The sequence below is a fragment of the Neurospora hispaniola genome, assembly GCF_033458365.1.
Source record: "Neurospora hispaniola strain FGSC 10403 chromosome Unknown B0T23scaffold_1, whole genome shotgun sequence".
Taxonomy (NCBI): domain Eukaryota; kingdom Fungi; phylum Ascomycota; class Sordariomycetes; order Sordariales; family Sordariaceae; genus Neurospora; species Neurospora hispaniola.
In genome coordinates this window covers 2,443,033-2,466,330 of record NW_026944406.1, presented here as the reverse complement: position 1 = coordinate 2,466,330, position 23,298 = coordinate 2,443,033, and the positions used below count along the sequence as shown (strand labels likewise).

General features: G+C 52.1%; 8 protein-coding genes across 8 annotated transcripts; 5 read left to right on the top strand and 3 right to left on the bottom strand.

Moving 5' to 3' along the window:
- Positions 1–75: 75 nt before the first annotated feature.
- Positions 76–2,316, top strand: B0T23DRAFT_416833 (DNA polymerase alpha/epsilon subunit B-domain-containing protein). The gene is made up of 4 exons (XM_062839646.1): positions 76–256; positions 322–631; positions 686–1,682; positions 1,814–2,316. Exons 1-4 carry the CDS (start codon positions 207–209, stop codon positions 2,032–2,034), a joined length of 1,578 nt encoding a protein of 525 aa, XP_062696925.1. The 5' UTR covers positions 76–206; the 3' UTR covers positions 2,035–2,316.
- Positions 2,317–2,967: 651 nt separating this feature from the next.
- On the bottom strand, positions 2,968–5,225 carry B0T23DRAFT_13972 (uncharacterized protein). Its single transcript, XM_062832332.1, has 2 exons — positions 3,040–5,225; positions 2,968–2,979 (listed from the first exon to the last, which is right to left on the bottom strand). Exon 1 carries the CDS (start codon positions 4,896–4,898, stop codon positions 3,372–3,374), a length of 1,527 nt encoding a protein of 508 aa, XP_062696924.1. The 5' UTR covers positions 4,899–5,225; the 3' UTR covers positions 2,968–2,979; positions 3,040–3,371.
- A 3,594-nt stretch (positions 5,226–8,819) lies between these two features.
- Positions 8,820–10,458, top strand: B0T23DRAFT_13946 (tryptophan synthase beta subunit-like PLP-dependent enzyme). Its single transcript, XM_062832325.1, has 2 exons — positions 8,820–9,221; positions 9,287–10,458. Exons 1-2 carry the CDS (start codon positions 9,070–9,072, stop codon positions 10,353–10,355), a joined length of 1,221 nt encoding a protein of 406 aa, XP_062696923.1. The 5' UTR covers positions 8,820–9,069; the 3' UTR covers positions 10,356–10,458.
- On the bottom strand, positions 10,459–11,711 carry B0T23DRAFT_13931 (GNAT domain-containing protein). The gene is made up of 3 exons (XM_062832324.1): positions 11,443–11,711; positions 11,246–11,325; positions 10,459–11,176 (listed from the first exon to the last, which is right to left on the bottom strand). Exons 1-3 carry the CDS (start codon positions 11,462–11,464, stop codon positions 10,562–10,564), a joined length of 717 nt encoding a protein of 238 aa, XP_062696922.1. The 5' UTR covers positions 11,465–11,711; the 3' UTR covers positions 10,459–10,561.
- Positions 11,617–14,102, bottom strand: B0T23DRAFT_13952 (putative METHIONYL-TRNA SYNTHETASE, mitochondrial). The gene is made up of 3 exons (XM_062832326.1): positions 13,736–14,102; positions 12,395–13,668; positions 11,617–12,333 (listed from the first exon to the last, which is right to left on the bottom strand). Exons 1-3 carry the CDS (start codon positions 13,953–13,955, stop codon positions 11,959–11,961), a joined length of 1,869 nt encoding a protein of 622 aa, XP_062696921.1. The 5' UTR covers positions 13,956–14,102; the 3' UTR covers positions 11,617–11,958.
- A 1,880-nt stretch (positions 14,103–15,982) lies between these two features.
- Positions 15,983–19,218, top strand: B0T23DRAFT_391906 (uncharacterized protein; the record flags this gene model as incomplete). Its single annotated transcript, XM_062837974.1, has 3 exons — positions 15,983–16,059; positions 16,121–19,104; positions 19,208–19,218. 3 exons carry the CDS (start codon positions 15,983–15,985, stop codon positions 19,216–19,218), a joined length of 3,072 nt encoding a protein of 1,023 aa, XP_062696920.1.
- A 274-nt stretch (positions 19,219–19,492) lies between these two features.
- B0T23DRAFT_434354 (uncharacterized protein) lies at positions 19,493–20,239 on the top strand (the record flags this gene model as incomplete). The annotated part of the gene is made up of 3 exons (XM_062840493.1): positions 19,493–19,558; positions 19,667–19,776; positions 19,821–20,239. The coding sequence occupies 3 exons, from the start codon at positions 19,493–19,495 to the stop codon at positions 19,999–20,001; spliced, it is 357 nt and encodes a 118-aa protein (XP_062696919.1). The 3' UTR covers positions 20,002–20,239.
- A 1,557-nt stretch (positions 20,240–21,796) lies between these two features.
- Positions 21,797–23,172, top strand: B0T23DRAFT_391905 (ribosomal protein L4 domain-containing protein; the record flags this gene model as incomplete). The annotated part of the gene is made up of 3 exons (XM_062837973.1): positions 21,797–22,001; positions 22,219–22,369; positions 22,443–23,172. 3 exons carry the CDS (start codon positions 21,797–21,799, stop codon positions 23,170–23,172), a joined length of 1,086 nt encoding a protein of 361 aa, XP_062696918.1.
- Positions 23,173–23,298: the final 126 nt, after the last annotated feature.

Sequence of the window (23,298 nt, the reverse complement as noted above, 5' to 3'; positions counted from 1 at the left end):
CGCCGCTAAACTATACTAGTGTAGTATAGAGTAGTACCGGTCATGTACCTGGCTTAATTGAACCCACTGGAGCTACGCGTCTCGAAATTGTCAAGCGCGTCGTCGACTTTCGTCCCTTGAAGTCAGTTTCCGAGCAGCACATGAATAAGTCACCAATTGCTTTTGTCGTTCTCACATCTTGAGCAATTGTCAGTATCAATAATACGATGGTCACCTTGGACGAAGTTCTCGGTAGCGGTTTGCTACAGAAGCCCTCGTGAGTAGCAGTGGATCATCCATCTTCCACTGGCGATCATCAGCTAACAGCCCAACTTCACGAAGAGGCGATGCGCCCGAGGCTCTCCAGCGCCAGATCACCAACTACAAGCCCCTTCACACCTTCAAGCTCGAAAAAACCCGTCCCTATCAACAACAATATGCCGATATCTACTTCTTGCGTCTTACAAAGATCAGGCCCGCCGTCGAGGCAGCCGCCAGCGCCGCTTGGGAGGGAACAGTGCTTGGTGGTGAGAAGGTCAAGAGGGTCGAGCGTGTCCTAGACGTTCGCCAGGGAGAACTATGCTGGGTAGCTGGAACAGTTTATATGGACATGCCTCTGAAGCCCTCGATCCTCGAGGATGTCTCCAAGGATGTGAGTTTCAACCTATCCTTTGGTGGACACCAGGCAGCTGACGTGATGTTATAGCGCTGGATCTCCGCTCCCACCTCGGTCGGCCACTACTACTCCGGCAACGGCGAAGACTCGGTAATGCTTGAAGACGACTCGGGCCGCATCCGTCTTGTTGGCAATGCTCTGCAAAACCACTTCATGGTGACCGGCTGCATCGTCGCGGTGATGGGCACCGAGAACGCCAACGGCGAATTCGAAGTCATCGACCTCCTCTTCGCCGAACTACCACCACAGCCCGAGCGCTGGTCGCTCTCAAAAGGCAAAAAGGAAGCAGACTCCTCCGAAGACGTCGAAATGATGGACGCCTCTTTCTCCGGGCACCCCCACAAGCCCTCCTCCAAAAAGATTGCCCTCGTCTCCGGCCTCGAGTTCTCCAACGCCGACACCTCCTACGCCATGGAACTCAACCTGCTTCTCGAGTATCTTCTCGGCGAAGCGCTCGATCCCTCCGTCCAGCGCGACGAGCTCTCGCACATCACCCGCCTCATCATAGCGGGGAACTCCATCTCCACGACGGCGGCCGAACAGGCCAAACCCGCGGCGGCCTTCGACACCACCACCGTAACAAACAAGTTTCAACCACAAAACAAAAAATACGGCTACGACAGCAGCTCCTACAACCCGGTCCCCTCCCAACTCTTGGACAACTTTCTGAGTGAACTCCTCCCCACCATGCCCGTCACCCTGCTCCCGGGCGCGCTCGACCCCGCCAACGCGAGTTACCCGCAACAGCCAATCCACCCGGCCATGTTCCCGCAGTCGAGGACGTACATGCCACCCCCAAAAGCGGGGGCGGGCAAGGACAGAGATGTGCCAGGGGAAGAAGAGCCGGGGTGGTTTGACAACGTGACGAATCCGTGGGAGGGCGAGATTGAGGGGTGGCGGGTGCTGGGCACAGGCGGACAAAATCTGGATGATGTGTTTAAGTATGTAGAGAGTGAGGATAGACTGGGCATGATGGAGGCCATGTGCAGGTGGAGGTGTGTGGCGCCAACGGCGCCGGATACGCTTTGTGAGTTTTTCTTCACCTTCTGCAGCACTATTTTCCTCCCCTTTAATCCCTTGGTGTTGATTCACCTTTCCATCCCCCCCCCCCCCCTTACCCTGGGAATTAGCAAAGAACTAACCTGTCCGATCAAACAGGGTCCTACCCCTTCCAAGAAGACGAGCCCTTTGTAATCAAAGAGTGTCCCCACCTCTTCTTCGTCGGCTGCCAGCCCGAGTTTGGGACGAAAGTGATCCACGGACCGGACGGGCAAGCAGTGCGGTTAATTGCCGTGCCGTCGTTCTCGGAGACTAGAGAGGTGGTGCTCGTGGACACGGAGACGCTAGATGTGGAACGGGTGAAAATTGTCGCTGAGTGAATGTGAAATGATATCCATAGATTGTGGTAGTGGGTGGTGAGTGAGAGGGGAAACGTAGAGGCGGTGACGAGTTATATTTATTATATTTTTGTCATGTTCTTCGCTTTCAGCATCAGGTGTCTGGCATAGGGAGGGAATTACGGGAGTCTTTTGTTTGAAATACTACGGGTGAGGGAGTGGCGGTTTGATGTCAGGTACCAGAAGATATTCATGATCCGCTGGACAATCTGGAACAGGATGAGAATTCTCCAAGTGTCAATGTCAAAGATCAACGCATTTATGATAAAGCTATCGAGGTCATGCAAACTGCTTGCTACATCCGGCTCAAACGCTTCAGCTCCTGATGGTGCTATTGTGTGACTGGTATTGTCGTGCCCATTTGTCCACTCCTTATATCCTCCCATGGGACTCAATCGACCACCAGAATGTTTGCAAGCATAAAAATGATCACTCCCCTGGTGTGGCTGCTTGTCATCGCATACATAGTATACAATGCGACAGGAGATGCCCGTCGTTAAAGATGTCTCTTCCACCTGAAAGACTAAAAGCATTCTGCCCGTTTTCACTTCAATAGCTCCCGGGTTGTGCATAAGAAAGCCATGAACCAACCAGCAAGTTCCTCCCTTTATTCACCAAGTTCCTCCCATCGATAGATATAGTCTCGTCCCTCTGCCAGTCTCCAAATCCCTCCCTTGCCCTTTCTCCCATTGCCGTATGCTGACCAGGACGCAGTCGAAGATGTTCGCTAACAGGGCCTCAAATCCCATCAGCGATGATGATGTTACAATTCCGACGCCGATAAGAAGTTTCATCGGGGCTTCTTGACCCAATGAGACTCAGTCGCTGTTGTGCGACGCCATTTTGAGGAGATAACATACTCAGAATATCAATGTCGGAAGAAGGATAATAAGAAGAATAAAAAATAAAAAGGGAGGCATTCAAGACCTGGAAACAACCAATCCATCAGCAACACGTCTTACAGAAATGAGCAACGAATCTCCATACCGTCCACGACCGCGAGTTGTCAGCTTCCTCTTCTTTGGCCGACTCTCGTAGTCATCGTCATCATTCTCATCTTCGTCGCTACCGTCAACAGAGCTGGATTCTTCCTCGTCATCATTCTGGCGGCGAGCATCACCCTCGAGACGGGCCTCGAACTCCGCCCTCTCCTTCTTGCGACGCATATTGGCGGCGCTATTGTCCTCCCATAATCCGTCGGCTATAGCCCGAACCGGATTCTCGAATCCCTCGTACATACGATTCTTGAGAGTCTGAAGTGCTGTCTGGGCCTCTTCGCCCCTCTTGGCTCGCTGCTCCTTCATCAAGTGATCGTTTACCTAAAACGAATCACCATTTTCGGACAACTCGAGCTGCTTAGTGCGACGCGGAAGGAAGCGCATGTCGATGGTCGTCTCGAGATGACGCTTTCCGGTACTGACCGCGAATTCGTCATCCCCCTCATCATAAGGGCCTTCATCGATATGCATGTTGATTCGAAGAAACTGGGTGTCAATGCGGGAGAGCGCATGCATGACGAGTGATCTACTATCGAACAGCTCGATGGCGCTCGAATACGGGCTTCTCGACTCTTGGCTGCTGTTCTTAGAAACTGATCCGCTACCAGGGCGACCCTGATCGTTTTCAGGTGACACCGTGATTGTCAAAGTGTGGAGGAAAATTCTTGGGGTCTTTCCATCCACTACTTGGCCAGCAAGCAGGTATCTGCCCCTTCTATCGGAGCTAGTCAGGACATCAAGTGCCTGCTCCATAAGCTCCCTGTATTGTGTGCCGGATCTGTTCGGCTCGAGTTCGATACTTAAGTGTCGCAGCAAGTGTCCATACTTTGCGATGTTGATTTCGTATAAGCCGTATTGGCTGTCTGCTTTACGCTTACGCTTGTTACGACCCTCGATTTTCTTTGGGGATTTCTTCTGCGCTTCCTTGAGCATGGAAGCGAAATCCACCATAGCGTGGATAGGGTCTCGCAATAGGTAAACGAACTGATTCTGCGAATAAAGAAGTAAGCTGCCCTCTGCTAGCATTTGACGGGATGTTCGTAAAATAGTCGTTTTATTAGTGTATTCCTCTTCGCTTTTATCGCCATTACCCCCGTATCCTCGTCCGCGGGTATTGCGGCGTATAGAACGGACCTGTTCAGTCCAGAGACGCTTCACATAGACGGGCTTGTCGGATACCAATATGTATCTTAGAATCTTTTCACGAACCTCAAAGGGGAGCATGAGCAAGGGAAAGATGTCTTTGCCGTCCTGCGCCGATACAGCGGTTACGACGTCTTCATCTATAGCCGGAGCTCGTAGCACCTGTCGAAAGGAGCGGGCTGCTTGAGAGTCCGCATGTCTTCTGTTCGCTGATCTTCTTTGGGGTGGTGGTGGTGGTGGTGGCGGCGGCGGCGGGTTATTCCTTGTCCTTTTGGCAGGGCGTATTTTAAGAAGGCTGGAAATGCGACGCCTCAGGGAGCTGTCTAGGTTTTTATCTTCGTTCTCTGGGTCTACATCTTGGTTTCCACCATACGACACAGTACGCTTAGGTGGCCGGAGAGGTGGCAACAGGTCGAGAGGCTGTGTGTTTCTAGGTGGCGTTTCGAACCTGGTAGATTGGATGTTTGCTGAGAGGGCTGGGCTCATCCGAATGGAGCGTGGTGAATCGACATTGGCCATCATGCCTGCCTGCACAAGGTGTTGTTGGTTGAAGAGCCATTCATGTACCTTTTGCCGTGGTGGGACATGACTGTCTCGGTTGGACTGAGGGAAAATCCGATCTGATCTTGGAGATATGATCTCTGCTTGAGGGCGTAGGCGTGCGCGATTATTGCGCTCGAGTGCGAGGCTGGACATGGCCGGCATATTTGCTGAAGATAGGAGGCTCGGATGATTCTTATGGAAAGTCGGCAATGAAGATAGTGTCGGTAAAGCTGTGAAAATTTCGTGCGGCTGTTCAAGGAGTAGCAGGAAGATGCAAGATACCGATGTTGGGTTGCTAAAGATAGGAGGCTCAGATGATAGTCCAATGCCGGGGACACGAGGGCATTCCCCGTGAGGGATGTGTGTGGAATGTCGGCGCCAACGGCGAAATCGGTAATGCTATAAGGATATGTCGGTGTGGCAAAAGGGGTAACGGTAGAGTGCAGAATGTCGGTGCTGTGTTGCTGATGATAGAGGGCGAATTGCAAGAAATTGTGTGCTGTTCTTGTCTTGTTGTAGAGACACCTTGGTCAATTGTGGTTTTACCGGGCCGTCAAGCGAATGGCAGGATGGGAAGAAGGTTTCAATGCCTGCCGCACCACAAGGACTGGTGGTGAATGAGTCTTTTCAGGTCGTGATCGTAGGAGTATGGTGTTGACCCAGACAACATCAAAACCTTGTCGCCCTAGGCAACAACCATTAACGGACCACGGGTCGGACAGGTGAAGCCAACAGGTCGATTGATTTGATGGTCTTCGATCTCCAGCTGACCACTAAGGTTTGAAGTCGTTCAGGACCTGAATCCAAGTTAGTGGTCTGATTCAAGAGCTGGTCGAAGCCAGGTCTGCTACGACGCATGTAGCAGTCCACAATATGGAGGTCTCGATTAGAGTTTGATATGCCAATGGTGCGACTGTTCCGTAAGTGATACATCCCAGGGGTATCTCGCAGACGACCTGATGAGATCAAGCGTGCCCGAGTGGATCCACGCAAGATACAGGACACTCAAACTTTGGAAACCAGAAGTTTTGTGAATGCAGTCTTTGCCCATGAGAAGTTTTTCTGTGGGATTACCGTGATCCCTTTTCACCGGGAGGAATACCAAAGGTGGGGACGACAAGAGGTATGGGCGAGGTTGTGATCGTTCAAGGCGAAGGTCAAGTAAAGGAAGACGGAACGTACCTTGACGTAAACAGCGTGTGTCAGGATTCCTGATGTCTTGGGATGTTGCTCAAGATCGTGTCCATGTGCTGCCACCAAAGCAAACAAGGACCCGAGAAGCTGGCCTTTTGATGCAAGGAGGAAGTTTTTGAACGACAGCGAGGACGAAGTAAATACTGATTTTCCAGCGAAAACCCCGTCACGGTCTCCATCATGGAGCCGACTGAATGTTGTCTGAAGGAAGAGATGACCATCTCCGTTGCTGGCGGTGATTCCAAACAGAAAGATGGGATGACGGGAGGAAGAGCTCGCATGAGTGCCTCTAGTGCGCTGATTTCATCTCCAAATTCCGACGCAAAAGATGCAGACCACTGTGATCAATGAGGAAGACCTTTCAAGGTTGCTTCTTGGGTGTCATGGCCAAGCAGCTCTGACACAGCATCACGATAATCTCCCACCAAGCAAGTGGTCTATGCCAAATGGCGGAACGTGTATTGATCACTGAAACACACAGAGCTTCCGGTATACGTTTTGCTGCATACGAGATGGCAACGAATACACATTATCGACGGGTTTCGGTTTCCGGGCACTCGTCATCTGTTCCTCCGGTTCCTCCGGGGTCGTGGCTGATATGAGAGACGAGGCAAGAAAGACACGAGATGAACACCCCTAAAAACAGCTGGAACTTTGAGGGGGAGCTCGACGGGTATGCGATGGCAGAAGCACACTATGGAGGAGAGTGAGCACCATCAACAAAGATTCCGCTCAGTCACCAAAAAGACACAAACATCGACATGTAAGGGGAGAAGATTTGGGTCATAAACCCAGCGAAGAGGAGCGAGTGGCTCACCAGTCCGGACTCAGACTTCCACTTGAAATATCCTGACCATGACCTGAATAACGAGATGGACTTGTTTGTATGTTGACGGCGTTGAGTGCGGGAGAAGAAGCCCAAGAAGCACCGAAGACGGAGGGATATTGAAGATCGACATGTCCAGGGGCATCCATCCCCTCATCACCTCATGGACATCGTCGCGCTCGCACCTTCCCCAAGGGCAGGGCGCGCACCCAATAATCAATAAAACATCCGACATCAGGATCGTGACTTCCCATGACAACCACCAAGGACAAGATGCGACATCCAGGCAACGCCCGACATGCGGCAGCAGTTCAAAGTTCCACCCTCCCGAGTACCGATGGAATTCATCTGATGGCTGAGACAAACAACAAAATTCATATGAGAGCTCCAAGAGCGCAAAGTTTCGAACGAAACAGTCAGAAGTTGAGTCGAAATCTCTCGGTTCCCACCTTCACCAGGAGTCGTTGTCTTCACCAAAAGGAATGAACGACGTTGAAAGGTGTTGGACGACGTTCCAAAAAGGAAGGCCCAGCCCTTCCAACTGACCCACCTTCGGTCTCAGACCCACCTTTCTCCTATCCAATCCAACCCTGCAGTGCGGCAATGCCGTTCGGTTGAAAAAGAAAAAAAAAGACGTTTAACATCGGTTCATCGGTACAACAGTACAAAAGCCGTTCATCGCTTCCAATGAACATACCTAATGCACTGGGGGGTGAATGGATAAAAGAGGCTTTTTTTGGGCTTCCTTATCGGGGCTCTTGACTTTTTCCTTCTCATGGACCTGCATGACTGCATTCCGGGTCTGCAGCACGAGCATCCAAGGGCGTGGCTCCGTCCTATCAGTGAATTTCAACGGCGTAATCTCACCGTATCGGCGCCTATCTTGTTACGTGATGTTACCGCCCTAGCTGGATCCATTTCTGGAATTTCTGTTCATGGTGTACTAGTTGATAGACAGGATGGACAAGCTTCGGCATATCGTTATCAATTCGATGTTCTTCTCCTCTTCTGTTCCATCTGACCAAAAGAGGCAGCTATCATGGTCTTAGGTAGTTGCACAAGTAGGTAGGTGCGTATTGATGGTACTGTGCCTACAGCCACGCCGAATCATCCGCCGGCCGGGCTTGACAAAGAGATTTCGAAGCCGTCCAGGATATCCGAGATTCACTCCAGGTGAACACCGGCGTGACTATTCTCAGACATTTGTTTGTATCAATATCGTTCATAAACGCGGTGTTTTGCTCTCGATACTATCAAACAAGCAGTTCAATCCAGACGCGGCTTTATCCCCGGGAAGGGACTATCCCTGGTGACCTTGTAACATTTTTGATCAGGCCAACGACCTTTTCTAAGCGTGCGACGAAAGTTCAGGAACCGTACCCACCTTCTTCTCAAGTCATCATTTACTAGTGTAAGACGTGAGGAACGGGAAAAAAAAAAGAGCGACACGAGAAGAATTGCTCCCAATAAAAAAAAAAAGGCGTCAGTCACAGCATCGACGAAGAAAACGGTGAAATAAAAAAAGACGGTAGGGTCATGGGATCGACCTTCTCCGGCTTCTTTTTATGTAATAACACATCATCACATGACCAGCCCAAGTTCTCCAACCGACTGCAAAGCCAGTGCCGCTGTTAATCGTTACCCGCGTACATACCGGCCGGGAAGACTTGACACACGGTATCACTCGATCTTGACCGATCAGTTGACAGGTATTTTCGTTCCTTTCCATTCCGTAACCTCTTTTGATAGCTTCACACCCCATGAGCACGATGAGCCTCGAGATCTTATCAAAGCAGGCACATGGATTAAGTGACAGGCCCTGGTGAGTCCAGGCCTAGTACTAAGTACAATCATGGGACCGGCTACTCCAAGTGGGAAGGGGCAACCACCCGCCGGCTGGCTGGTCAACCGGCCGAAATCTAGGGTTCAGATGGAGCACGAGTGAGAAGTCAAGGATACATGAGTACAATGAGAGGTGAACCTATGGGGACAGTTGATATCTAGATGACACCGAGGAGGAAAAGAAGAAAAAAAAATTGTGTCGAGATTACCGTACCCACATCCATGTAACGGATATATCTTGTCCTCCAGCTTCCCCGGATTTTCTAAAACTTGACCTATCGTTTTGGCTACCGACTCACTTTCTTCTCATTCATCATTATCATCATCGTCATCATCAGGAGCTTCCAAGAGGACACATCCATCCATATATTACAAAACAAGGTGACCGACACTTCTCTTCGAAATCCTCAAGAAAACCTTGAACCGCCTTCGAGTCCAGTCCAGTCCCGTCCATCCATATACACCACCAAAATGGGCTCCGTATCATTTCCCGCGTCCTCGGAACCTCCCAAGCCCTGGGTTGAAACCCCCCTCATCTATTCTGCCCAACTATCCAACGCCGCTGGGTGTAACATCTATCTCAAACTCGAGAATGTTCAGCCTTCGGGGTCTTTCAAGTCTCGGTACGTCCCCTTCATCCCCCTTCCAATCAGCCTGCCACGCTTTCAAGAGACTAACACCACAACAGCGGCATAGGCAACATGATGCTCCGCTCCACCCTCCCTTCTCCCCCTTCCTCCCCGTCCTCTTCTTCTACCTCCTTCCAGGAACCTCCCACCACCCAGAGAAAAATCCACTTCTTCTGCTCCTCCGCCGGCAACGCCGGTCTCGCCTGCGCCACCACCGCCCACACATTGGCTTGTCCAGCAACCATCGTCGTGCCCACCTCTGCTCAGGAGCCCGTTTTGCGTCGACTTCGCGGACTAGGTGCTACGGTGGTGATCCATGGTAGTTCGTGGTTTGAGGCTGATACCCACCTTCGCGAAGTAGTCATGCCCGCTTCGGCTCTTGAGGACTTGCAGCAGGAGAGTAGCGGTGGAGAGGGAGAGGAAGGGGAGGGGGAAAAGACACAGAAGAAGACGAAGCAAGTCTACGTTCCCCCCTTCGACCACGAAGATATCTGGTCTGGAGCAGCCACCTTGATGGACGAAGTCGCTGAGCAAATGCGCGTCGTGCACCGGGCCTATGTCGATGCCGTGGTGTGTAATGTTGGTGGTGGCGGGTTGTTGAATGGCATCATGGAGGGCGTTTGGGGTCCCACTCGAAACCCCGGAACAGGAGAAGGGGGGCTGGGAAAAGAAGTGGGAGGTGGAAAGGAGCCGAGGGTTCTTGCGATCGAAACAGTCGGCGCCGATAGTTTCAACCAGTCAGTCAAGGCGGGCGAGCTGGTCAAGATGAAGCAGATCACGAGCATTGCGTCGAGCTTGGGCGCGGTGCAAGTCTCGAAGAAGACGTGGGAGTGGAGCCAGATGGTTGGCGGAGAGAACTTGGTCAGCGCGACGGTGACGGATGCGGAGGCGGCCATGGCGAGTGTCAGATTTGCGGATGAGCATCGGATGTTGGTGGAGGTAAGCTGTGGCGCGACGTTGGCAACGGCGTATAATGGGGATTTGAGGAGGTATCTTGGGAAGGGGTTGAGTGACGAGGAGTGGCGGAATGTTAACGTTGTTATGGTGGTTTGTGGTGGAAGTCATGTTAGTGTGGACGTGTTGAAGGCGTATAGGGAGAAGTATGGGCCGGAGATTGCCTGGGCTTGATGGTGAGGGTAACCAAACGGTTTATGGATGAATGGATGGATGGATGGATGGAAGAAAAGCAAAAAGCACGATATGGGGCGTTAATGGGTCTCTCTTTGGTTGTGTCGATCGGTGCTTTTCCTCATGTAGGTCACTTTGTGGTCTGAATGACAACCTTGACCACTCATCAGCGAGTGGAATCAGATTAAGTCGTCTCGATTAAATCTTCAGTCTTCCCTTTCATAGACCAATTCCGCATAACCTTCAGGGACGTTCGCCGTTGCATACGCACCAAGGTCACGAAGAACCAGCTTGAGCTCTCCAAAGTAGTTGACATCACCCTCCTGCTCGAACCCGAGGCTTTTAAAAAGGGCAATGCTCTTGCTGTTGTCCTTGTTGATCTTGGCCATGAGCATCCTGAGTCGGGGTTTCGGACTGTTAGTGGCCGTACCGGCTTGCTCTCTCTCGCCGGCGTAGTACTCATGCAGGATTTCCTCCAGGTTGCGGGAGATGTACTGCAAGAAGCCTGACACCACCGTCCTTCCCAGGCCCTTGCCACGGTGGTCGTGAGAAGCAATCATGATATCGACTTCACCAATGCACTGGAACCGATCGTCGGCTTGCTCCTCCTCGTCGTCGTTGGGATAGAGGAATAGGTTGACATCGCCAATCATCTTTTCTGGAGAATCCACCTGGCCGGCATGTACGGATGGCGCTGAATTATCAGTGACGGGTTGGCAGATGATGAAGGTCAGTTTGTCGTGAGAGGAGCGCCATGATTGCTGGTTCTCGTATTCTTCCTCCAGAGTTAAAGGTTCCGAGGCGGTTGCTTCTTGGATTGCCTAGTCTGTTGTTAGCATATGTTCTCCAACGTGTTGACGATGACATATCGCCATCAATATATGTCTCACTGGATCCTCCATCCACTGATGGTACGAGGGTACATGTCTGCTCTCATATGGGACAAGAAGAGCTCGTGTAGTGGAAACAGCTGTTTGGTTCAGGTTAGCATCAACCTGTCTAGCGTTACCAAGCTACAGAATAGGGCGAGGCGAGTGAAAGGCGGAGGATAGGGTGAAATCGCGGAAGGCAAGGAATATTTTCTTACCAGAAGATTCGTTAAGCTTCATGGTAACTGGTATGCCTTGTGAGCGGCTTTGTGGAGGACAAGCAGATTTAGGAGTGAGATATGTGTCTGGGTTGAAGGCGTTCCTTCAACGAGTCGCGCGATGTGTTTTGACAGTAACATAATTCAGGTAAAATACCCACCCTTTGAACTGTAAATTTCGTAATGCCCGTTAAGCCCCGTTATAGTGGGTTATAGTGGTAACGTGGGCTTCTCTTGTGGCTTGGCCCCCCGGAAGGGTTTCTGGCGACCTCTTTGACAACTTGATATAACATGACATGAACATAGATCGCAGTCAACTGATGCTCACATACTTGTACATCTGAGTTCTAGCAGGGTATCTCGAGCTACAAAGAGGAAGGCTATAATGCAGCCCGTGAGCACCAGAGAGTTCGCCGAAGAGGCCAGACTGTATCAGGCATCACGGAAAAGAACACTCAGCAGGCCACACGTCCGGGTTCTGGGACTGGCAAACCAAATCTTGCTTACAAGACTTTTTCATGCTGTGGGTTTCTTGTTTCCCGAGCTGGGCTTGTTGCCGGAGCTATGCTTCTTACCACCAGTGTCGGGCCCCATGCCCTTGATATCGTCCAAAATAGGAGGAGGGAAAATGCCTTCTTTTCCAAATGTCCTGAAAGCAGTGCCATATGTTGCATCAACGAGTGGCCTGGCATGATGGAATGTCCTGTTGTGGTTTTCGACTCCCAGGAGATCCAGAAGCTGGGCGGCCTTGTCAGGCATGAATGGCTGAAGGAGGATTCCAGCAATCCTGAGACTCTCGCCTGCCGTGAGTATGATCCGGTCGACCAAGGCCTCAGAGTCCTGCTTCTTGACTACGACCCAGGGTTCCGCGTTGGAGATGAAGGCATTGGTCTGAGATAATGATTAGTAATTGAATCACAGTGTCTGGAGCAAAGAACTACCGTCAACCTACCTCACCAATAAGACCCATGATCTTCTGCAGGGCATGGCTCGGGTTGAGCTGCAGCATTTCATTATCGACAGTTGAGGCAAGCTTGTCAAGCCGGGTAATGTGTTCAACGCAAGAATCGTTAATCGGTTCCCCCGTCGACTGAAGCAGCATGGTTCCATCTTGATACGACTGGACTGCTCTACGCAAACTCCACTGCTTGGGTCTTGTTACACGTGCGCTGAGGTTTCCTACGCCGTTTTGCAGGTGCTTCTTATACTCGACAGTGAGCCAGTCGTTGCTATAGTCTGCGTCATTGGCAATTCCGCCGTTATGGATCATGTAGAAACGCATGGTATCGATACCAAAGCGCTCCATGGCGTAGAATGGGTTCACGACGTTGCCGATCGATTTGGACATTTTCTTCTTTTCCATGGTCCAATGCGCGTGGCTCAAGATCCTCTTGGGCAGAGGGAGATCCAAAGCCAGAAGCAGAGCAGGCCAGTAGATGCAGTGGAAACGAAGAATATCCTTGCCAATGACGTGAACGTCCACCGGCCAGCCGCCCAGGTGCTCCCGTCCTGGAGGCCAGTAGGGGTAGCCAGCCATGGTAATGTAGTTGATCAGGGCGTCAACCCAAACGTATATGGTCTGGGTCTCGTCGTCGGGAACACGGATACCCCAGCTCAGCCGAGACACGGGCCTCGAGATCGAGAGATCCTCCAAGTTGTTTGTAACCCAGTCCACGACTTGGTTCATGCGAGTCTGAGGGACAATCCAGTCGGGGTTGTTCTTGTAAAATTCGAGCAATTGGTCCTTCAAAGCGGTCATGCGGAAGTGGTAGTTCTTTTCCTCGATCCATTCCACCTTGTTTCCAGACTCAATGGATGCCACATAGACCTCGCCCGTGAACGGGTCTTGCCTCTTCTCCAGCTGGGATTCGGGGTAGAAGCATTCGTCGCTGACGCAGTACCAGCCTTCGTGCTTGGCCTCGTAGATCAGCCCCTTCTCTTTCAGTAGGAGCCAAAAGTGCTTGACGGCTTCGACGTGGTCTTGATCGGTAGTACGCATGAATCGGTCGTAGTCGATGCGGCATGCGGCAGCCAGTTCCTGGAACTTTGCCGAGTTCAAGTCGCAAAACTGCTTCGGGTCCATATCGTTGGCGATGGCAGCGCGCTGCACCTTTGTTCCGTGCTCGTCGGTTCCCGTACACAGGATGGCCTGGTTGCCCTTGAGTGTCTGCCATCGCTTCAACACATCTCCCAGAACCATCGAGTACATGTGGCCGACATGTGGCGCTGCGAGGGGTGTTTAGCATGCCGCATGCTCCCGAGCTCGAACAATTGTGGTTCTTCCTTCACGTACAGGCATTGACGTAGAAGATTGGCGTTGTGACATAGAAGGGCTTATTGTCTGGCGTCGTGGGGGTAGTGGTGGTCGTCGACGTCGCGAGGGTTCGTCGTGCAGCTTTGGGCGCGACAAACTGGCTACGGCATGACCAGCAAACCCAGCTAGTCCTCGCCAGGATGCCGGCAGCTTGCCATTTGAAAGTACGGCGAGCTGAGGCCGTTCGGAGGACGTCCATTGGCACAGTCGGTTCGCCGGGGCGGCGGTCTCTTGATGTGCGGTTGCTGGCGGTGCCTCGTCGCAACGAAAGGAAGGAAGAGTTTCCCCCAAAGTGAAGCTGCAGGAAGCGACACGCCTGTGGTGGAGGTACGTACCTGACGACGTGGTGCGGGGGAGACGGGACCAGGGAGCAGAGCAGTCCGCAAGGTCCCCGAATTCATTTAACCGAATAACAGCCCCATTATATGCACCTACTACACCTAGTCTATGGCACAGTTCGGTTCGTCCTCAGCGAGCGGTTTTCCAGAAGCACTTCAACTCTTCTTCAACATATGAAAGCATGTCTTCTCGAATATCTGGGGGTAACTCAATGTCAATTCAGCGACTTTGTAATACGAGATATAGAGATCCACATGCATGAATTTATTCAAATCAGAGGGGTGACCGAAGCGCCGAAAGTAAACATCAACTTATAATCTCAAATAGATGGATACATATCTGGGCTTCGTAGTATAGCGGCCCTCGTTTCTTTTGGAAAGAGATCCCAGAGGGCATAACAATAAAAACAAGTACCCCCAGCCCTAGAAAGACACAAGAGCTTACTCTTCAACCTTGTTTGGCAATTTACTCTGAGGTTCACCTGGAGTTTGCCAGACGGTGTTCATCCGATATACTGGCATGTCTTCAAGGGTTCATCCGATAAGTCAAAGCCGTTCTCAACAACAGCGGACGGCATAGTTGCGCTGGCCGGCAGAGAGATCTCACAGCCTGAAAAGCTGAAAGGCTAAAGTCGGGCTAAACATTTATTGAAGTCCAACGGAACTAGGTAACTTGGTCCCGCTGATGTCGCATCCCGTGGAGTTGAGACAATCGGGCCCTGACTCCAAGGGAGATCTGGCTGCCCCAATGCGGTTGTGTCACATTCGACGTCGCCGTACCTCACTAACACCACGATAATTGAGTTTTGTTTGCTTTCTCATTTCGAACAAAACACCACGAAGAAAAGGCCAGAAGAACGGAAACGGAGCAACGATCGAAAAGAAAAGAGGAAACAAACATGTTTCTGAGAAAAGCCTAGACCTCTTTTCTCTTTGGTAATCCGATTCGCAACAACGCCGAATTTCTCACAAGCAATCGTAGCGCCAGGCCTCCCGCCATCCCTACCTCTAGGTATGGACCCCGGGCGTCGACAACCGGTTTTAGTGCCTTCTCCTTGAGCTTACGCGAGTTAGTGAGATACCTGCAGCAAATACCCCTCACTCCGGTGATTACTTCCTTGGGAATTCAGGTTCCTCAAGCATGTCATGCCTAGCCCAACAACCTTTCACTCAACACCTCGTGACGGTCGCGAAAGGCTTATACACCGAGCCCTGTCTCGACCCCCGACCGTGGTAGGAAAGAGAGACACCGACGCTTTCTTCTTGCCAATTTACCGTGCTTTCTTCTCCCTTTCATTCTCCCAAGAGAGCTAGATATTCGGATTTGGCCCGTCCCAATATTGCGCCGCTCAGCCCAACTGAATACCTGACGCCAACATCCTTCAGTTTTTGCCTCACATCCACATTCCAGCATCCGTCATTGGCCATCCTTCCCGTACCTGAATTCATGCTGCAGCCCGAGATTAACCGCGGAAGATCGTGAAGAACTAGGGAGAAACAGAGCAGCTGAATCGACTCATCAAGATTCCAAACCGCCCCCACCACCCCTCCGCCTACTTTTGATCACTGGTCCTCACTGCTGCTCACTGTTGCCCGACGCCAGTGCTGTACCTCAGTATATGTGTACTCCAAGCGACGAGTGTCTCCTCGAATTAGAAAAGAAGCTGTGCTACGGTTCGCGTGCGTCTCGTTCGCCCAACATTAACTGATCTCGGTACAGAAGCTCTCCCAGGCGTTCAACCGTCTTACCTGCTTCTGGGAGCCCTCGAGGCCGCTCGTGTGCTGCGATAGTTCATCACCACACCTTCGAAACGCCACGTAGGCGTACGATGATACGAGCCATATTCATAAACTGTTGACCGAAATACACTCTTGACAACGCCCAAGCATGGTTGGGATGGACGCTATCAGCGCGCTCCTTCAAACGGGATCATGGAGGACCTCGCGCTCAAAGAGTCAGAACCCGTGAGTCTGTCCAGGAGCCCAAGTATCAACTGGCCATATGCTGATCTGATTGGCCCTGCAGCTATTCTCGAACTCCCCGTCGTACTGATCCGCTCTCCGAGTTGGATATTCATGTTGACAAACCCGTGGAACGACGACGAATCCAGCAATTGCCTCCGCCTACTGTTGAAGACGAGGCGGATTCTCTAGCCAAAGAATATGGAAGTCCGTCGGTCATTAGTTCTTATGAGGATGAACCTCCCAATCGAGGAGAAATTGATCAGTTAATACTTATGGAGCCGGTTTTGGAAAATAATCCAGAGCGCCGCTTCGTGGTTGTCACAGGTCCAGGGGCTGGAAAAGAGAGCGAACCAGCACCTAGCATTGTTGAGACAACACCACCCGTTACCTCTACTGACACAGCCCAAATAGGGGAGACCAATGATTGCAAGAAGTTTGTTCTCGTTCCCTCAGAAGAGATGAAAGATGGAGACAAGCAAGCGGAAAAGAAAGAACCGGAACTCGCAAAGCGAAAGAGCCATCAGGATCTGCCACGGTTGGATACCCACGTTCAAGAACCAGACACCAAGAACGCTCCCAAGGACGCTCCCAATGAACCACCGAGTGACCGACAAAGCCAGGAGAAGACTCCTGTCCATCAGGATGATGGCAAAGCGGCTCGTATCAGACGATCAGGCAGCCGCAGGCGCCCAGAAGCATGTGTTGATGAAGAGGACACCAAGAAAGCATCCCTGAAGCGGGCAAGCAGCCGTCGGCGCCCAGAGATTCCTCCTGACGATCAAGACTCTGCGGATACTTCTATCAAGCGATCAAGTAGCCGGAGGTACAGAGAGCGGCCTACCGACCAGGATGCTAAGGAGTCCCCTATCAAGCGATCAAACAGTCGGAAACCCCGAAGTCGACCACTTCACGATCAAGACTTTGAAATCACTGCTGATTCTCCTGACAAAGTTAACCCAGGAGCAAGCGAATTTTCTGCTAGCGTCGTCACTCAGACGGCGAGTAGTAGAGAGCGTGCATATTATGACTTGAACCAAGCAGCCGACGGAGTTTCCCATCGTCGCTCAAAATCCAAGCATGGTGCTCGAATTACCCCGTCAAATAGTAGGCAGGCATACCATTTGTCTCCTCCACAAACACCAGGCCGACCGCGTCACGAGCGCATGGCCTCAACACCTGACGTGCCTCGAATCGACTCCAGATCCCTTGAGCTGGGAGGACCTGGAATAGCTCCGCTATCAATGTACCGATATAATGACGCAGATGACGCCATGTCATTCATGGTTCAGGAAATTGTTATCCCCGATCACGATCTGAACAGAAAGTCTTCACCGCCTATGACAAGCCGCAAAGAGAGCCCGCCACCGTATCCTTCAGTTGCGGAACGGAAGAGGATGCCAAGTCAGTCTGCTACTAACAGAAGGCGTCGCAACTCCATGGCCGCCCCTCGTGACCGCAGAGAATATCCAATCGATGATGATCCTTGTTATCAACAGTTAGACCACCATGAACAGCCCCAGCCGTTCCGCCCTGCGGTCGAAGAAGACGCTTCACTGATGGCCCTGAAACATCGTTTGGGTGCAGTGGATATTGGTTCAGAGTCCCAAGATGTGGTACCTCATCCATCCGCTCTTGCACTGAGGCAGCAGGACCAGTTCTCGGAGGCGAGTGATCCAGGAAGCTCGAGAAGCGCTACATTCTCGGCTGAGGGGGATTACAGGAGGGGTAGGGCCGGTACCTACTCTTTGACGTCTTCCCCTCCTAACGGTAGATTGGTACCCCGGAGAGAAGATGAGAGCAGTCCGAGGACCAGGCGGCGGGCTCGTTCGCGGACGATGGGTACAAATCCCTATTCCAACAGCTCTCCAGTCTTGTCTGCGCCGGGCCATCATCCTTCAAATGGGAGCAATGCGCTTGCGAAAGTCTCTTCGCCGTTGGCTTCTCCATCTCTTACACGACAAGAGCTCGTCAGCACCAGACCATCAGCATCTTTTTGGGATCAGAATCCATTCGAGCCTGCAGGCCGTAGAGCTCCAGGCGCCAGACCGATTCTCTCCTTCCGGAATTATTCAGAGGAGGTCCGACAAGGGTTAACACCTCCACTGCCCGACTGCCCCTGGCAAATTCCTGGTTTACCGTACAGTAGAAATCCAGGCGACCGCTTTTGGATTCTTCGCGGGGCCGAGAATTTCTTAGTATGTCCTCATTGCCACTCGGAGCTCTTTGCCAATAGCCAGTTCAGACTCGAGTTCGTCGCCACTTCCTTACGACCCGACCAGCCTATTTTGTGTCACCTTGGCTCTTCTTTCTGGTACCGCATGGCGTATCTAATGACACTCAAGCAACGCTTGCCAGACCTGCAACTCATACGAAACGTAGCTATGGTTTCGGGGCGCCATCCGCCATGCAGTGGACCTCAGGAGACTGCCCGCAAGTGGTACGGGATGTGGGATTCGTATAAAGGGGACTTTGTTCCCCTTTTCGAAGTCTGCGTGGGCTGTGTGAAGATGCTGGAGGCAGTGTTGCCGAACCTGGCCAATACGCTATATCCAATAAGCCCAGAGCCATTTATAGCCTATTGCCAACTTCACTACGCACCTGGCAGGGAAAGATTCATAGAATACTTCGACCTTTTCGAGATGACTTCGGATTACGCACTCAGCCGTCAAGCCGCACCCGACATTCGTGATCTCGCGAATAGACTTCGCCGAATCGCTAGAGTCAAAGAATGCCCGCCGTGCCCAAAAGACCAGGCCCTTGTTGGGGCCTATTGGCATACCATGAATTTTCTCCCCGAATTCACAGTGTGTGAGGCATGCTACAGAGAAGTGGTCAAGCCTATGCTTGACGCCGACGATCGCAGGAGCGATATCCCTTGGAACTTCCTCCCCGAGAGACTTGTATCCAAAGCAATAGCCTCCTGTCAGTTGTCTAGCGAACGCATGCGGGAAGAGTTCCGCGAGGCATGCCGGCTCAATGATTTTGGTTATCTTGATGGCAAATATATAGAAAGACTGGGAAGTTTATTGACACCCGTGTCTAGAGGTGTGTGGTAAGGAAAGGGTGTGCTGCGGCAAGACTAGGGGTTTAGGGAGAAGGATAGACAAAGCTGTGTTTGTACTGAAAGGGTTGAATATGTGGTAAATAGGAAGCGTTTAAGAGGTACATAACATGGCAGCGATGGATGGACATAAGCGAGAAGGTAAAAGTAACAGTGAGATTTGCCGGATGATACCACTTTCATGATACCCAAGGTAGCTTGGGGTCCATCCAGCAATGCGTCTAAAAAGGATAGGTTGGACAAAGTATTGTAGGACATCAAAGCAAGGAGCAGATTTGAAAGCGAAATCGCCCATGAGGGTCCAACGCTCAGTACATGTGTGGCCTTAGATCTGACCTCGGATCCCTGCTACTCGTGACCACAAGCAGCAAGATGCGGCTTCTAGCCTCCACCTACCTGTCTCTCGCACTCCTCATCATCGCCGCATCGGCCGCCGTAGTCAAAGAGGGCTCAACCTGCATCATTCAACCACCCAAGTTGCTACCGTAAAGAAGAACATCAACCTTACACGTCCATCGAAGCGAGATATCGGTGACCCATCACTAGTATGGGGATCAATCCCGCCTCCGGCTCTCCTGCCCCTGCTCCCGCAACTCCCTTATCCCTTTCCAACCCAGAACTCACCACATCCGCCAATTAATGAACACCATCGACCTGTCAAATGTAACCATCTACATCCGCGGCATCTTTTTCTGATCAGCCGACAACTTATTCTACTGGACCTCTCTCTAGGCGGTAAAGACATGACCATACTCGGCTGCTTCTCTTCTCCCTCCCCATATACCCCCCTGACACGTCTCCAGACCCAGCGGGAAGTGGTAGTGCGCTCTTTGACGGCCAAGGCCAAACCTGGATCGACCAAAATCAAAAGATGCGAATGAGCAAGGGGCAACTCACTAAAATCACCGTCAAAAATACTGTCCCCCTCCCCTACATATCCAACGGGGTAAGGGGGGACAGACAGTAGTTTTTTTTTTTTCACAAATACTGTAGTTTGACGATTTGTAGAATCGAGAATGTGACGCTGACGAATATAGATATGAACACTACTAGTAGCACGAAGTGGAATGCGGTGAATACAGATGGGGTTAACACGTAAATTTTAAGGGGGCAGGTGAGGACTAAGAGTTGGACGGATAGTAAGGGGGATGCGAGTATCTTGTTGTGGTTTAGGTTGTTTACTTGCCCCTGAGTCTCAAGAGAGGGGCATGACAGAAGTTCTGGAAGGCTGGCCTATGCTTGCTTGCACCGACAACAGGATTCTGTTTCAGTCAAGGGCAACAGCTCCAGTATCTCCGTCAGCAACATTACCTGCTACGTCTACAGATCTGGAGGCATGTACATCGGCAGCATAGGAAGCAACATCGGACAACCTAGCTGACCATGTCGAAAACGTCGTCTTCGAGAATGTCGAGCTCCACGATAGCAGCAACGACGCTTGGATAAAGACTCATCCCAGCCGTGGATATGTGCGGGATGTCACTTTTCGCACCATTCACTTTGACAACGTCAAGCAGCCCATATACGTTACCTCTTGTACGTGTCCGTGTGCCTTACTCATTCCTTTCTTTTTCTCTTCCCCTCCCTTCCCTTCCTTTTCCAGTCTCTGGAAGTTAAGATATGTGTCCTAACTGCTCATCGACAACAACACTCGAACAAACTCCCACCCAAACCGCGACTCCTCCCGCATCCCCGCCACCAACGTCTGCTGGGAGAACATAACAGGAACCACCCGATATAACGTGGCTGCGGGCTTCCAGTGCAGCGCTGCGGCGCCAAGGGATAACCTCAAGTTCTCGGATATCGATTTCAAACCATGGAAGGGAGGGAGTATTAAGACGCTGTGCCTCAAATATCACGAATCAGGCGTCGTCTGGACTGACGACACGGGGCCGTATCTGGGGGGTCATCCGCAGCAGTTGTCGGGATATTGTTTGTGTCTGGTTGGGTGGATGGTTGTTGCTGGATAAACTTGACCGGAACCGGCAGTGAGCTGGGAGCGAAAATATGAGCTTCGGTGGTAAACGAGCTGCCCACTCCCTCAGGGTCTCGGGCCATAAAGTGAGCTCCTTGCTGTGCTGTTCTCTGACAAGACCTGCGATAAGCTGCTGAGTGATTGCGTTCTAGCTTAGATTCATCGTCTCAAGACAATGTTCCCGGTAAGACGAAAACTCCACGACGCGCTGCAGCTTCGGCTTCCTCATTGAAATTGCGCTCGAGTGTATTCCCAAATATCGTCCATCTTGTCGAGTTCAAGTTGAGGTTGATGACGTTGGCAAGCTGGTCTGGCGATATCAAAGTGCCAAGAAATGTCAGGTAGCACCCCAGTCTCGCCAGCTGCCGCGGGGTCAACCAGCTGTAAAAGAGCCACCTTCTTGCCCAATCTGGAGCTAGCGGCTGTTAGGGTCTGCCAGTGCGCCCCAGGCGGCCCCACGCGCGCACTTTCGACAGCGAAATATCCAAAATTTCAATTGGGTCTCCGCCGGTCTTGATCTTTTTTCGCATCCCCCAACTTCCTGTCAGGAGCACAGATACAGGTACGTCGGAAGCGCCCTCACGATCCCTTGACGGAGCCGGATTCTTGCAGAAATTATCGCTGTTTGAAAAAGAAGGCAAATTTTGTCAGGAGTCTCGTCACTAACTTTGAAACTTTTCACCAAATCAACAGCGGACACAATGGCCTCTAGACCGACCGTCACCATCATCGGCGCCGATGGCAAGGCCACCGGCACCACCGAGGTCCTCCCCAAGGTCTTCGGTGCTCCCATCCGCCCGGATATCGTCAAGCACGTCCACACCGGCATGGCCAAGAACAAGCGCCAGCCGTACTCCGTCAGCGAGAAGGCTGGTCACCAGACCTCTGCTGAGTCCTGGGGCACTGGTTAGTGAACACCCAGACGCGATTTTGGAATTACACGAAGGCAATAGAATGGTTCGAAAACGCAAAGACGATCGATGGAAGGATTCGAGATTTTTGTTGGGCGACGAACTCGATATCGCGAAACGATCACGAAAGCTGAACTGGGGGCAAATTTTCGACACGCAATTTTTCAACGATGTGGAGGATCATTTGAGCTGACCGTGATCTCACAACACAGGTCGCGCTGTTGCCCGTATCCCCCGTGTCTCCGGTGGTGGTACTCACCGCGCCGGTCAGGCCGCTTTCGGTAACATGTGCCGTTCCGGTCGCATGTTCGCTCCCACCAAGATCTGGCGCAAGTGGCACGTCAAGGTCAACCAGGGCCAGAAGTACGTGATATCAAAACTATCTTTGGGGATCGCCAAGGGAAAACAATGATGGCTAACAATAGTTTTCCTACAGGCGTTTCGCTACTGCCTCTGCCCTTGCTGCCTCCGCTGCCGCTCCTCTCCTGATGGCCCGCGGTCACCAGGTCTCTACCGTTCCCGAGGTTCCCCTCGTTGTTGACTCCGCTGCTTTCTCCGGTGTCAACAAGACCGCCAACGCTCTTGCCCTCCTCAAGGCCGTTGGTGCTGGTGCTGATGTCCAGAAGGCCAAGGCTTCCAAGAAGCTCCGCGCCGGTAAGGGCAAGCTCCGTGACCGCCGCCACCGCCAGCGTCGCGGTCCCCTCGTCGTCTACTCCGCCGAGACCGACGGCAAGGACCTCATCAAGGGCTTCCGCAACATCCCCGGTGTTGAGACCTCCCCCGTCGACGCCCTCAACCTCCTCCAGCTCGCCCCCGGTGGCCACCTCGGTCGCTTCATCGTCTGGACCTCTGCCGCCATCAAGGAGCTTGATGCCGTCTACGAGTCCAAGAAGGGCTTCCAGCTTCCCGCCAACGTTGTCGCCCAGGCCGACCTTACCCGCCTCATCAACTCTTCTGAGATCCAGTCCGTCCTCCGCGCCCCCAAGGGTGACGCCAAGACCAAGCGCTCCAACGTCCAGAAGAAGAACCCTCTCCGCAACAAGCAGGTTCTCCTCCGCCTCAACCCCTACGCCGCTACCTTCGCCAAGGAGAAGCTCGGCGAGATCAAGGAGGAGGGCAAGCCCCAGCGCGTTCCCGCCACCTTCAAGACCCTCCTCCAGGAGTAAATTTGGAGTTAATGGCAAAACGGAACACAGGAAGGTGTGGGTGCGAATTCGGCGTCACGGATTAGGCATGTGTTCACAATACACACATCAATGAATTCTGAAACCGAAACGATTTCCTTTTCTTTT

Bases quoted from the DNA above. Each gene is read 5' to 3' on its own strand.
- B0T23DRAFT_416833 (XM_062839646.1), top strand. From the start codon at position 207: ATGGTCACCTTGGACGAAGTTCTCGGTAGCGGTTTGCTACAGAAGCCC. The intron at 257-321 runs GTGAGTAGCAGT...AACTTCACGAAG, and splicing joins GGTTTGCTACAGAAGCCCTC to AGGCGATGCGCCCGAGGCTC. The intron at 632-685 runs GTGAGTTTCAAC...GTGATGTTATAG, and splicing joins TCGAGGATGTCTCCAAGGAT to CGCTGGATCTCCGCTCCCAC.
- B0T23DRAFT_13972 (XM_062832332.1), bottom strand. From the start codon at position 4,898: ATGCCGGCCATGTCCAGCCTCGCACTCGAGCGCAATAATCGCGCACGC.
- B0T23DRAFT_13946 (XM_062832325.1), top strand. From the start codon at position 9,070: ATGGGCTCCGTATCATTTCCCGCGTCCTCGGAACCTCCCAAGCCCTGG. The intron at 9,222-9,286 runs GTACGTCCCCTT...ACACCACAACAG, and splicing joins TCGGGGTCTTTCAAGTCTCG to CGGCATAGGCAACATGATGC.
- B0T23DRAFT_13931 (XM_062832324.1), bottom strand. From the start codon at position 11,464: ATGAAGCTTAACGAATCTTCTG. The intron at 11,326-11,442 runs GTAAGAAAATAT...TGAACCAAACAG, and splicing joins GAAGCTTAACGAATCTTCTG to CTGTTTCCACTACACGAGCT. The intron at 11,177-11,245 runs GTGAGACATATA...ACAACAGACTAG, and splicing joins ATCAGTGGATGGAGGATCCA to GCAATCCAAGAAGCAACCGC.
- B0T23DRAFT_13952 (XM_062832326.1), bottom strand. From the start codon at position 13,955: ATGGACGTCCTCCGAACGGCCTCAGCTCGCCGTACTTTCAAATGGCAA. The intron at 13,669-13,735 runs GTACGTGAAGGA...CACCCCTCGCAG, and splicing joins AATCTTCTACGTCAATGCCT to CGCCACATGTCGGCCACATG. The intron at 12,334-12,394 runs GTAGGTTGACGG...TCATTATCTCAG, and splicing joins TCATGGGTCTTATTGGTGAG to ACCAATGCCTTCATCTCCAA.